Genomic DNA, 13,338 nt, shown 5'->3' on the forward strand with positions numbered 1-13,338 from the left:
AGCTGCTGATTTTGCTGCAGAAGAGCCACACTCCCTCAAAGCAATAAAATCGTAGTTACACTAATGCTATTTTATATCCATTATTTTGGGATTATTGCTCTTTTTCATCACACTTTAACCAGTTTATTTAATATCATATATTACTGTTTTTCCTAGATTTACTGAAAACAAGAAACATTTTATCACACTGTGCAGAATAAGAACGAAAGATTTTTAAAAAAAACAAAGTAAATAGAAAAGTAATTATTATGGATTTTAAATTACTTTATCGATTACTGCAAATATATTATCTGTTAGTTAAGAGACAGCAGGCCAAGCACCCGTCTTTACCGGGTATCTGTGCGTGTTCGTGTGTCCAGGATGATTCAGGTAGAGAGGGAGTCTGCAGACCTGCGCTCCGACGAGATTGAGTCTCGCGTGAACAGCGGCAGCATGGACGGACTCAATGTGACGCTACGACCACGGGCCCTGCCCACTTCCGCCACTGCTCAGTCCCTGGCATCATCCTCCTCCCCACCCACCAGCGGCCACTCTACACCCAAACATCACGGGCGCAATACCAGCCACCATCTAGGCATAATGACTCTGGTCAGAAAGCACACACAAGCTAAGCCTGTCATATACACACAGACAGCAGTTTGTGGAAGTTAAACAAAAGTGATCTTACCGTGTGTTGTTTTGTTTCTTTTAGCCAAGCGACTTGAGAAAACACAGAAGGAAAGTAGCAGTAAGTTTGCAAATGTATTTTCTATCCAGCAGTCTGGGTTTTTTTGACTGGTTTTTTTTTTGTCTCACTGTCTACTTTCACATCTAAGCTGAGTTACCTTTGTTTCTCTCAGTCCCCAGTGGAAGTGGACAAAGCAACTATCAAGTGTGAGACATCACCTCCTTCTTCCCCCCGCAGTTTACGGCTGGAAACCAATTTTGCCCAGTTCACTGGCAGTTTGGAGGATGGACGAGGGTAAATACACACATTCACATGCTCAAACTAACAGTAACACACAGCGAGTAAATGAAGACAAACTGTGTCACAGTAGAGAGGACAAAGGCAAAGGTCTAAGTACCAGATTTAACAAAAACATACTACTATGTCCTCTATGGGCACCAAATTATTGTTGATAGTAATGTAAATGCCATATTAATACTATTTTTGGCTTCTCTTTGCTGCAGCAAACAGAAGAAAGGAATCAAATCATCTATTGGGCGATTGTTTGGAAAAAAAGAGAAGGGACGAATGGACCAAACTGTTAGCAGGGAAGGACAGCCTCTACCAGCTTTATCAGGTACATTGCAGACTACAGACCACATAACTGCCCATGTTCATCCACACTGTATGAGCAATTGTGCATTTACAGAGAAAGAGATTAACACATATACTTATTTAAACTAATTTAATTACATGTAAATGGTCCATGTCATTTTGTTACACAAGTACCATATAAAATGTTAAATGAATGATTAATTATTTGATTGATAAATAAATCTTTGATTTTATATGTTTCAGTTGCATTTTACTCAAAATCTGTGCTTTATGTTTATTAAGTATGAAGAATCAATATTTTGAGGGTGTCATATTTCAGACTTTGAGATGGGCATCGGTGACACTATGACTCTGGGAAAACTGGGCACGCAGGCTGAGAGGGACCGAAGACTGAAGAAAAAGTAATGACCAATTTGTTTTTCAGTTGTTGCTAAAATGATTTAGAAAGCCATCTTTTTTTATTACTTACTTACCCGTCTGCTTTTTTTTTTAATACCCTCCTTAGGCATGAACTTCTGGAAGATGCAAGAAAAAAAGGCCTGCCATTTGCTCAGTGGGATGGACCTACTGTTGTCTCATGGCTAGAGGTATTCCGCTAATCCGCGAACCCTCCCCAGTTTCCATAAAAGTGACCTCTATTTATGCCAGGCTGCCATCTGTAGGAGGGGAATGCAGTATTATCAATTACCGAGCTGACACGTGGCCTGATCTGCACTAACTTCTTCTATAATTATGACCATGTATGGGGAGAGCGGTAATGACGTTGAATGTCTTGATGACTCTCACCAGCTGTGGGTGGGTATGCCAGCCTGGTATGTGGCAGCTTGTCGTGCCAACGTGAAGAGCGGCGCCATCATGTCAGCTCTGTCAGACACAGAGATCCAGCGGGAGATTGGCATCAGCAACCCTCTGCACCGGCTCAAACTCCGCTTGGCCATCCAGGAGATGGTCTCTCTCACCAGCCCCTCTGCACCGCTCACTTCCAGAACGGTAAACAAACACACCCACTGCACCTCGAATAACACAACTAAATGTTTCTTACAGGCATGTAATTATGCAAACATAAATACTTAATACATGAGTAAATAAGCTCCTCGAGCAAAGAAAAAAAAAAATCCAGGAATGTGACATGAACAGTTTTTCAAAAGCTGATCCACTTTTCGTCTTGAGCTTCACTCTGCACTCTCAAGTGATGCCTCCTCACACTGTTTTTGTGCTTCTGTTCAGACTGCAGTAGAGGCTTGATTCATGCCTTCAACTAGGCTGACTTGTCCTTTTCAGCTGCCATAAATTGCATGGGTTACCGTGGGGAAACAACACACAACTAGTGCCAGATAAAGCTACAAGCTACCTGCCTGAAATACACTCCCTCCCTTGGCATCACTCAACACAATGTTTGTCTGTGTGTGTGTGTCTTTTTGTCTGTGTGTGTGGGTGCGTGGGGGTTGAAATGTGTGAAAATATACATGAGTGCATTCTTGGGTGTGTTTGTGTGCGCCTGCGTGTATGCATGATTTTTTTTTTCATGTCTGTGTGTGTGTGTGTGTGTTTGGGTGTGTTCTCGTCCTCTGAGCAGTCCTCCGGAAATGTGTGGGTGACTCATGAAGAGATGGAGAACCTGGCTTCTTCCACTAAAGCGGTTAGTACCATCTGGGTGCTCCCTTCCCCATTACCCCCACCTGACACCCTCTCACGCTCACACTGTCCCCACCGTGACACACATATGTCCTCTCCTGGAAGACCCCTTTCAAATGTCCACTAAACCATACACTAATATGCATTAATGCTTCTGCTGGTATTTGTCTGTGGATTGGATGCTAACTAATGTAAACTGTGGTCATGTGATCTGCGTCTTCATGCAAAGGTCAATTAATACTATGAGTGCTGATATGTAATTACTGCAAAGATCTTGTGTGCGTATGTTTCTGAATGTTTAGTATGTGTGTGCTTGATTAGTTCCTGCCTCTCTAACTCGTACATTATCTTTACCATGCTGCTACTCAGGAGAATGAGGAAGGCAGCTGGGCACAGGTGAGGCTGCTGATCTGCAAAAATCTGTCTACATACAGAGTGAAAGTGTACAGAGGCTCACACACAGATATTGCCACAATTGCGTGGCTACTCTTGTGAGGACATGTGACAACATGATGCATTCTTTTGCCCCTTCCTTATCACTTTCTCAGTGCTATTGTTATCTGTTATCTGATATTAAACCTAAAAAGGTTATAAACCTCAAACAGGCCTTGGTGTGAAAGGGTATGAGGACTCTAGCCTTATGGTCCTCACTGTTTGATGTGTCCTCGCTTTGATGATCAAAAACTCAAAGTGGTCCCCATGTAGATAGTTGAACAAGTACACACTTAAATAAAGTTAGAATTCAAGTTACAGTGTGTAAAATATCATCAATAGATATCAGTAGATAGAAAATTGCAGTCACTCTTCCGCTTCAGTTACGGTGGCTGCTATAGGACAAAGAACTCTGGCTGCCGATCATCTGTAGGGGATCTGTAGCTGCCATGTCTCCACATCTATTTATTCTGATGGAGGATATAAAACTGGCGTTCTACATCTGTGGCCGGTCTCTGGCCACATGCATAAAACTCGATTAGGAAAAATGGCGATCTCCATCTCAGCCACTGTATACAAGCTGGGTAACACAAACCAGCAGTTATTTCTATGTATTTGTTAATGGAGTAATTCTAAGTTTATGAGGATCCATCAGTTTGCTGGAAGATGTAATTATCAGTGTGTATTTATAAATACAATAAACACTCAAAAATGACTGACTGTACCTTTAAGTCAACTTTGTTTTCAGATTTTATATAAATAATAATAGTGTATGACATAAATATATAACAGTGATATGAAGTGATAATTATTTTCTACCTATTAATAGGTGGGTTATATAGCTTAACCAGCAGCTGTTGTTGAATGTAAACAAAATATTAATCTTCCCTCAGTCTGTTGTTAGCATTCTTGCGTCTGTTAACAGGGGTATAAAAAGCACTGGAAACATTTCTGGCTAAGAAAAACATGAGCGCTACTTATTTGTCTCAGTGTACCACCAAGATATTAGCATAAACCAGACTGCCTCAGGGATAGATAGATAGAGAAACATAGATTTGTACTATGTAAAAGTGGTACCCTATAAAGTAAAATACACTAGAAGACAGTGTTTTTTATATGTACATAAAATGCAGTGGAAGCGATAATATATACACGTGATATATAGAAGTAATAGATATGTAAAATGGAGCCATAAACATTGTTCAGTCCAAATTATTCCCTGTGAAAAATATCTCAGGCAGTTTTTCTAGTCTTTCATCTTTCTGTTACACACATCATTGGATGCTGTTCTCCCTTACAGACTTTGGCATATGGAGACATGAATCATGAGTGGATAGGAAATGAATGGCTGCCCAGCCTTGGTCTGCCTCAGTACCGCTCCTACTTCATGGAGTGTCTGGTGGACGCAAGAATGCTGGACCATCTGACCAAGAAGGACCTAAGGAGCCACCTCAAAATGGTGGACAGCTTCCACAGGTCTGTAGCTGTGGCCATTAGCTTAGCTTCTGTTTGATCCGCGTTCCCTTTCATCTACTAACTGGGTGCATTAGCAATGGAGATGAGAAGGCTAATGGTGTATATGTGCTGCTCTGTGTTTGTGTCGGTCTGTGTATTAGGGCTAGTCTGCAGTATGGGATTATGTGCTTGAAAAGACTCAATTATGACAGGAAAGACCTAGAGCGGCGGAGAGAGGATAGCCAACATGACATGAAAGGTAGAGTTTACACACACCCTGATACACACATAGTGATAAAAAAAAAAAAAAAACATAACACAGATTCATAAGCATCCACACATCGACACATCGAGAGTCTCGTCAGGCCAGAGTACCACCTAGTGGTTTTATCTGATAGCGTCAGGTTGGACTGAGCATTCAAACAGCTGCTCCTTCAACTGTCAAAAAGCCAATCTTATGATCTAAAACCTCACTTGCCAAAAGTGCTCCACACACACAGACACATGCACACACTTAGATCTAGCCAGACCTCTCGCTCTTCTGACCTTGAGTTCAGCACATGAACTTGACTCAGCTGTCGTGTCAGATCAGAATCCTGCCCTGTTTACACACACATAAACACACACACACATGCACACACCCCGCCTGTTCCAACTTCGAAAGCTGGCTGACAGCTGTGCTTTAAATGAACAAAGGGAGTGTGCCCGTGAGTTGACACTATGTGGGCCTGCACATTATCTCTCTATTGCTTTCTCTGAATTTTTCTACATTTATTTTACTTCAGGGTGGTCTGTTTAAAAAAGGTTTGGATATATTAATCATTCACAGTAATCATATACAGTATATTAAAAAGTAATAACATTTATCAGTCTCAACATTTAACATTTTTGTGCAATTTTCTGGTATATATAATAATGTTAATAATACTTAAAATATTACACAGTGTCACAGCTTTTTTGGGACAGATGAATGTTGACAGTCTGCCAGCATTGGTATGTACCATGTATCTGATTTACTCTCCCTTTATTGTAGATGTTTTGGTGTGGACCAATGAGCAGGTGATCCACTGGGTCCAGTCCATTGGTCTAAGGGAGTATAGCGGCAACTTGCTCGAGAGTGGCGTTCATGGAGCGCTCGTCGCTCTGGATGAGACTTTCGACTACAGCAGCCTAGCACTCATCCTGCAGATTCCTATGCAGAACACACAGGTAGTTATAAAGAAAATAGATTTAATGACTCGTTACACTCGACATGGAATGACTGAACTGATTTTTAGGGGAAGAAAAGTTGGATTTTTGTATAACAAAATTTAAAGTACAGGGTTTTTTTTCCATTTTATAAGGATATATATTGAACCCAAAATAAAACCAGTAAGTTGTGTTTAATTTCAAATTGCAACATCTCACACATTTTACCCATTCCATTTTTGTATAGTGAACAGGTATCGTTACCCAGAATTCAAGTATTTTCTGGCCAGGTTTCAGTACAGATTAGCAATCTGGCCCAGTTGTCTATGTTTAAAATGGGCTGTTTGTGGATCATAGGCTCCAGCCTGCCTGCGACCCTGAGTTGGATATGCAGAAGAAAAGGGATGTACTGATGGATGGATGTTCGACCAAAAAATGTTTCTTTATCTTTAGAGGTTGTTTTACTGTATTCAACGGGTTTTTGTTTTTCAGGCACGACAGGTTCTGGAGAGGGAATTCAACAACCTGTTAGCTTTAGGGACTGACCGCAGACTCGAGGAGGTATCTCTCCAGCTGCTATATAAACCAAATACAGTGTTGTTTGAAGAAGGCAAATTTCCTCACCTTGCTTTTCTGTCTTTAAAGAGTGGAGATGACAAGTCCTTTCGACGCTCTCCATCATGGCGCAAGAGGTTTCGGGCACGTGAGGGAGGGACTGGGCTGGGGATGATGGCAGGCTCCATGGAAACGCTGCCAGCTGGCTTCCGTATGCCGTCCATGTCCATGCCGCCTTCTATGAATTTGGCATCCAAGAAACAGCTTCAACCTGAAGGTATGTTACAATACTAAGCAATACCTAGGTCATTTTCTGTATGTAGCTATGAGCCTCACTGTGGTTGCCTTGACTAACTGCATGTTGTGTCCTCTCTGTCTTGCTGTGCTCAAAATCAATTGTGTGCAATGTTCTCAAGCTCCTCCCCCAGCAACCCCGAGACTTGATCCCTCGGCTGTGCGGACCTATTCATGTTAACTACTCTCTACTTACTAACAGGAGCGTTAATGCTGACAGGTAAGCAAACAGAAGCTCGACAGGATACTGTGCATTGTAGCATTGTAGGACCGTGACTCTAACTTTCAAGAGGCAATTAACAAAAGGTGTGCAAGCTAAGCCTAAAAGTTTACTACTGCGTGTACAGTAGATCAATCAAAGCAGAAGCTGTATCCAAAATTTTAATCATCATCATTCAATTCAGTTCTTTTTAATAGAGAGAGAGCTAAATCACAATAAGAGTTGCCTCAAGGCGTGTATATTGTAATGTAACGATGCCTTCTATGAGCAAGCACTTGGCGATAGTGGGAAGGAAAAACTCCCTTTTAACAGGAAGAAGCCTCCTGCAGAACCAGGCTCAGGGAGACAGGACAAAAGAAACACTGTGGAAGAGAGCTAAAGACTGACAGCGTCTTGTCATCACCTACCTGAGCTGGTGGGTGGCGTTAACACCCAAGTAGAGAAATACGACGGCTCGAGAAAGTAGGATTTTCTAATTCATACCATAGTTGCAGTTACCAAAAATCTTGGATGAGTTTGAATCCTGGTGACCTTGAACTCAAGGTCACGGTCAGAAGTCAAGTTTTCGGAAAATCTTTGAATACAATAAATCAAGTAAGCTGTTATCTGGGATTTTGAAATTGATACCATAGTTGGATCTACTAGGAGACTGAGGGGTAGCTCTGGCAACCGCCAGTATTTTATGAATCAAGAAGCATGTGCAACTTAATTTTTCTTTTTTTTCCTATTCCACTTTCCTCATCTTCTTTTCTCTCTTCTAGTGCATTCTCATTACCTATATGGACATATGCTTGCGGCCTTTTGAGAGTGATATGCCAAATCTGGAGAGGGAGACCTGGGTACCTCACAGGGAAGGCTTCGTCCCTTTGTTGCCCAGCCTCACCTTCCAACTTTCACCTCTCACCTCTTCTTCGGACACGTGCAATACAGAGGCCAACTCTGACCTTTGAACTCTTGAGAGTGCACATTGGCTGCGCTCGCTGCTGTAATGGAGGCTCATCCTGGTCTCTCCCAGTTTACCCCCCGTGCTCCCAGTAGCCTTGTTGTTGTGGTTGTTGTGCTCCTGCTCCCCTGATCTCAGCTGTGGATTTTTTTCCTGGTTGTAATAGTCTCAACATGGCCAAGCCCAAACCAATCTTCCTGCGTCATCATGTCCTTTGCAAGAAAACAGCGTCAAAACGATTAAAGGAGATGGTGAGCAGGTGTTGGTTTGGATTTGAGAATGATGAATACTTGTATAAATGGCAGATCCCACCACACGTTACCCCTCTACCGGTTATGCAAGGTATTACTCATTTATCTCTGTACATAAAATGGATGACTTATGTTTTTTATAGAAATATTATATATAAATATATATATATAAATATATATATATTGGGAATATATATGGAAAACAATATAATATTGCTGTATGAAACCCAATGCCCTGTATTCAATAGTGACTGTTCTCTCTCTCTTTCTCTTTCTTTCTCTTTCTCTCTGTGTCGGACCTTCGTGTGTCTTTTGCTGTATGCTGTACGTGTGTGAATCGTTGGTGGGAGGGACTCACTAAGGGAGGTGTGTGTTTCCACAAGGACTCTTCACAGGTTCATGGGTCCAATATCAGACTTCTCTCTTTGCCTCTTCTCCCATTCCTTCTTTTTTCCTTCTCTTCCTTCTCTTTTAACACAATGTAGCTGTTGCCTCTCCTTTCTCTGCCTCTCTCGCCTTCTGTATGACACTATGTAGCCTAGAATAGAGAGAATCCTTTAATATGAAGTGTGTGTGTGTGAGAGAGAGAGTGTGAGAGTGTGTGACTAAATGAGTCTCTGTGCTTGAGACTAGTAGATTTCGTGTGAAAAGGCCGGCCCCAGCCATGCGACCATGACTTTCTCTGTGGATGGTAGTGTGACCACTGTAGCTCTTCTCTGTTGATTCCTTACATTCTCTCAAAATCAAACTGTAAACTGCTGCTCAACATCAGCCAATGAAATCCACATGAAACTGCTCCACGTGACAGACTTGTCTAATCTTGCTCTGATTGAGCAGTCAGTACTCTTGGCTCACCAACTCCTCATCCAATAAGAACACAGCAAATGAACCAGTGAAGTGCTGGATGGGTGTACAATCTTTTTCTTTTTCTTTTTTTTTTGAAAGTTTTTCCAAGGTGTCTAAAAGGTGTAACGTGCTATGTGGCAGCTATGAGTACTGTGTCTTTATTCCAGGTGTGAAACAATGCTGACAAATCAAGATTTTATTATTTGGCTATTTAAAAAGAAGTGTAATGTATTTATGACACTATATAGACATAAGTAAAGCTGTTTTTTAAAGATTTGGTATCCTGTGTTCCTTGTTAAGTTATATGTGCCAGCGTATTGTATTATAGGCTAAAAACAACACTGGACAGCGTATTGAAAATGGTCTTTATTGTAAGAATTAAACAGAAAATATCACTTTTCAGAACATCTACAAATACACAACAATCTTAGTTATAAAAGTCCAAAATAAGTTAGCAAAAAAATAAAAATGGCAAATCCACTCTGTAGAAAAAGGGAACGTATTTACATCACTAGCATTCATAATCAGTTTAAATTAAGCAGATCTTGGTCAAAACTGCCATGGTACATATTGGCCCCACAAATAAACTCTTGTTTTTTAAGCATTAAAACTCACACACACAAAAAAAATGAATGAAAGATTAGGGAAAGCATTTGAAGAGGAAATCTTAAATTAAGTAAGGAAAGAAAACTGGATTTGTCATTCCTCTGTGGCTCTATAAATCTGGAGGCAAGCCTAACAGGGATCACGTGTAGTAAATATGTGTTGGGTTCATGCAGCAAAGTCTTTGAATCTCCTGTAGCTTTGACAAACAGGTCTGGAACATTGCATAATACAGGAAATAAAGGGAACAAAGCCTCAATGTGAACAGGAAAAGTCAGTTTGGCTAGCTGGCCCGTGGATCAACAGAGCTGCAATACTCGTCAAATGGAAACATTTTGTAATTTGGCATAAGACAAAATAATTTAATCAGCAGAAGCACAAAATAGACATAATTTAGGATTAAAGGTCACTTTGCTTTTTGTTTGAGGCTCGCTGTGCACCTACTGGCCGGCTGGTCTGAGGGTCTATTTGGGAATGTCCACAGGAAAGGCCACAGGTCCATCTGCTGCAGAGATGCTGTCCACAATGGAGGTCAAGGCCCGCATGTTCCCCTGCTCTGGAGAGTCTGCAGCGCTCAGGAGATCTGCAAAAAGACCCAGTTAGACACTAAGTATCTGTAAAGGTGCTGCCTGGTCTACCTAGTTTAATGGGACTAAGTGACCTGTGCTTACCCTCGCTGCTGTAGCTCTGCGTGCACTGCTCTGGAGTGCTGCTCCACTCCGGGCTGCTGCAGCAGGTGCTGCCTGAACTGGGCTCGCTTGACGACGACACCTGTTGCCATGGAGATGCACACACACAAGTTGCTGTCAGTCACTCTGTTATGATACAGCACGCCACACAGAAATACAACACACACTAAAGTGCAGTGTACTACCACAAATGCACATATAGTTAATGCATCCCGTGACCCCACTCAGAGGCAAATGTACACAATGAAAAAGACTTTCCATTACTACGACGCCTGTCACAGGAGTTCTTGTCAGTGTCTTTAAAAACACTAATGAGCTACACTGCATCATGTTTTTAAAAACCTTTTAAAACACAACATTTTTGCTCATTATATGGCTGAATACATATGCATAACATCAAACCTTATCCAGAATGAATAAATCAAAAGGAACATGACCAGATAATCAAATTTACACATTTTTGATTTGACATTTTACCCCAGTCATTGTTTAATGTAGTATTTATCTTTCTCTTTACTGTACCGCTCATTTTTCTCCCATATCTTCTGCCACTTTCCAACTAGTGCTGTTCCCAACTCTGTTTCCCTCTTGGCTGTTTTCTCTGTTTTTTTGAATTTCTCCCTTCCCTCATCCTGTCTCTGTCCTACTTACTCTGGGCTGAGTTGGGCTGGGCCGGTAGAGCAAACCCTGCTGTCCTGTCTCAGTGTCCTGCTGGTTGAGGGAGGACACCAGGGCTTGGAGCCTTTCAATATACTGGATGGCGCTCCGCAAGATCTCAACCTTGGGCAGCCTCTGGTTGGGGTTCATCAGCGTGCTCCTCTTCAAAGCATCGAAGGCCTCGTTCACCTTCTTTAGGCGTCTCTTCTCCCTCAGTGTGGCTGCTCGCCGGCGGTCCATGGTCACTGTCTTCCTTTTACACAGCTTACAGGCCCAGGGAAGACACTGACCTGGGCAGTGGGGCTCGGAGTGAGGCGACATGCTGGATGGAGAGGCTTTGTCCTCGGTACCTGTCACTCCAACTCCAACACCCCCAGACAGGTTCCCACACAAGCCCATCATGGAGTTCCTGTCCTGGTAGCCAGCTTGGTCATACGCCCCGGGCAGGCGAGAGGGGAAGTAGCTGTCCCCTCCTTCATAGAAGCGCTGGTCAGGGAAGAAATAAGGGTTGGTCTCAAAAAGCTCCATACTGGACAGTTGTGGTCTGGATACAAGGGAACAAAGATCCCAGCTTCCCTAGGAACTAGTCTTCAGTATGCGCTCTTCTGTCCTGTGTCTGGAGTTTGCGTTGGAGTGTACGTGTGTGCGGCTATCTTCTTCCCGGCCTGAGTTTGTGATGAGTGGAAGACGTGTGGAGAGCAACTGGTGTGGAGCAACTGTAGGCTGGCATTTAAACCCCTCTGCCTTCTGCTGGATCACAGGGTTAAATTTAGCACGAGCCCCCAGAAACCTGACACGACGTTTAGCTGTTGCTGCACATCTACACATCACATCTCTGTTTGGCCCTGCTCTCTAGGGCTTTAAGGCCCAATTGTACGCGTGCGTGTTTTTCTGTGGGTTTGTGCGCTCATGTATTTCTTAAGAGGCCAGGACATGATCAGGTTGAAATGGGAGAGACAGCCTCAGATCAAAGGTGTCCATCTTAGTAAGTTAATCCCAGACTTGCGTCCCCTTCCGAACATGAAGAGTTCCATCATTAAGTGGGGAGGCAGAAGGGACATTCTGGAAACAGCTGTCACTTCTGCTGGGAGCCAGTGGCACACAGTGACAATACGTTGTTTGACTTCAGGTTTTTGATGGGAAGTCAATGAGGCAAGAGACTGTTGTTTACTCTGGACCTCTGTGAAGCACTGTCAGACTCATAATGCGATCAACTTGGTCAATACCAAAAAAAGCTTAGGTGACATTGTTCCTGTGGTTTATGTAACTGCATTCATATCCACTGACTTTCATCCTGAGACGATTGCACTATGTGATGCAAGTGACCTTCTGAGCTATACTAGCCTCAGAACCAGGCAGGTCTGTGCAGGAACCATGAGCAGAGTGAGCTGCTAGGCTGACGCTGGCTCACATTACTCCCAGAATTTAAGGGACAGTAATGAGTCAGCCACACAGAGGGAATGGCCTTGGTTGTCCTGACCTCTTCCAGCAAGTCATAGCATTAGCTTAGCCACTGGGTGTTAATCCTTCCAGGACATGTCTCACCTCGTAGCTCATCAGCTAATTCTGACTAGCTTCCGCTAACATTGCAGCACAGCCAAAACACACACTTCTGTCAGCAGAGAAGTGGCCTGGAGTGACAGGCATATCATGAGGAGTGTTACATGAGTCTGTGCTCTATTTCTTTACAATACGTTTATCACAGTAATATAATACCTCTCAGGAGATGTTTTGGAAGAGACAAATTGCTAGCAGTTTCCTAGTAACCACAGTTCATTAAACTTAGAGGGTTGAAAGGTCTGGTGAATACCAATGCCATTGAGGCTTTAAGTTATTCTCCAACCAATGAAAGAGTAAATACAAGTTTTTTGAAACAAAAGTAAACAATACTATATCAGTGGATACCATGAGTTCAATATTTAAAATAGAGAAAATGAAGAAGAACTAAGGTCTTTATGGTGTCACGATAAGATGTGAAAAGCTAGGTTTTATACTTTTCCTGCTTATAAAATTAAAGAACAGCAAAAATTCTGTCACTTCACCTACTTCCAAGGTGCGTGGAGAGGATGAGAAACTCACAACGCAGGGACTCGAGCAACACTTAAGAGTATGACCCTGATGAAGGCCACAAGCCGAAACGCGTTGGTCATTTAATAAAGTTGTTCCTCTTTACTTTTAAGTGTTGCTGGAGTCCCTGTGTTATAAAATTAAAGAACACATTATTAATTCCTGTCTTATGTGAAAATTTTGAAAGTTCGACATACCAAGGAGCCTATCCTTTTTTAAAGCTGCTTTTAATATTTAAACTA

The 13,338-nt window shown here is 42.3% G+C and overlaps 2 protein-coding genes across 9 annotated transcripts in view; one reads left to right on the top strand and one right to left on the bottom strand.

The window, feature by feature from the left end:
* ppfia4 (PTPRF interacting protein alpha 4) overlaps nucleotides 1-9,354 on the top strand; it is a 65,855-nt gene extending 56,501 nt beyond the window's left edge. For 4 of the 8 annotated variants that reach the window (XM_013269176.3, XM_013269177.3, XM_013269178.3 and 1 more), the window contains 16 exons: nucleotides 360-588; nucleotides 692-727; nucleotides 840-961; nucleotides 1,171-1,283; nucleotides 1,581-1,662; nucleotides 1,767-1,848; nucleotides 2,051-2,251; nucleotides 2,838-2,900; nucleotides 3,266-3,292; nucleotides 4,629-4,804; nucleotides 4,945-5,042; nucleotides 5,817-5,992; nucleotides 6,464-6,532; nucleotides 6,617-6,803; nucleotides 6,943-7,040; nucleotides 7,802-9,354. In XM_013269176.3, coding sequence (XP_013124630.1) covers nucleotides 360-588; nucleotides 692-727; nucleotides 840-961; nucleotides 1,171-1,283; nucleotides 1,581-1,662; nucleotides 1,767-1,848; nucleotides 2,051-2,251; nucleotides 2,838-2,900; nucleotides 3,266-3,292; nucleotides 4,629-4,804; nucleotides 4,945-5,042; nucleotides 5,817-5,992; nucleotides 6,464-6,532; nucleotides 6,617-6,803; nucleotides 6,943-7,001 — 1,720 coding nt within the window. In that variant the 3' untranslated portion in view covers nucleotides 7,002-7,040; nucleotides 7,802-9,354. The remainder of the gene's footprint in view (nucleotides 1-359; nucleotides 589-691; nucleotides 728-839; nucleotides 962-1,170; nucleotides 1,284-1,580; nucleotides 1,663-1,766; nucleotides 1,849-2,050; nucleotides 2,252-2,837; nucleotides 2,901-3,265; nucleotides 3,293-4,628; nucleotides 4,805-4,944; nucleotides 5,043-5,816; nucleotides 5,993-6,463; nucleotides 6,533-6,616; nucleotides 6,804-6,942; nucleotides 7,041-7,801) is intronic. The other 4 variants (XM_019358783.2, XM_019358785.2, XR_001224007.3 and 1 more) reach the window with 3 other exon arrangements.
* Nucleotides 9,355-9,434: 80 nt separating this feature from the next.
* myog (myogenin) lies at nucleotides 9,435-11,675 on the bottom strand. Its single transcript, NM_001279526.1, is given in 3 exon segments — nucleotides 9,435-10,266; nucleotides 10,355-10,454; nucleotides 11,024-11,675. Coding segments are annotated over 3 exon segments (753 nt in total). The 5' UTR covers nucleotides 11,558-11,675; the 3' UTR covers nucleotides 9,435-10,147.
* Between the last annotated feature and the right edge of the window lie 1,663 nt (nucleotides 11,676-13,338).

The sequence above is a fragment of the Oreochromis niloticus genome, linkage group LG5 (genome assembly GCF_001858045.2).
Source record: "Oreochromis niloticus isolate F11D_XX linkage group LG5, O_niloticus_UMD_NMBU, whole genome shotgun sequence".
NCBI classification, from domain to species: domain Eukaryota; kingdom Metazoa; phylum Chordata; class Actinopteri; order Cichliformes; family Cichlidae; genus Oreochromis; species Oreochromis niloticus.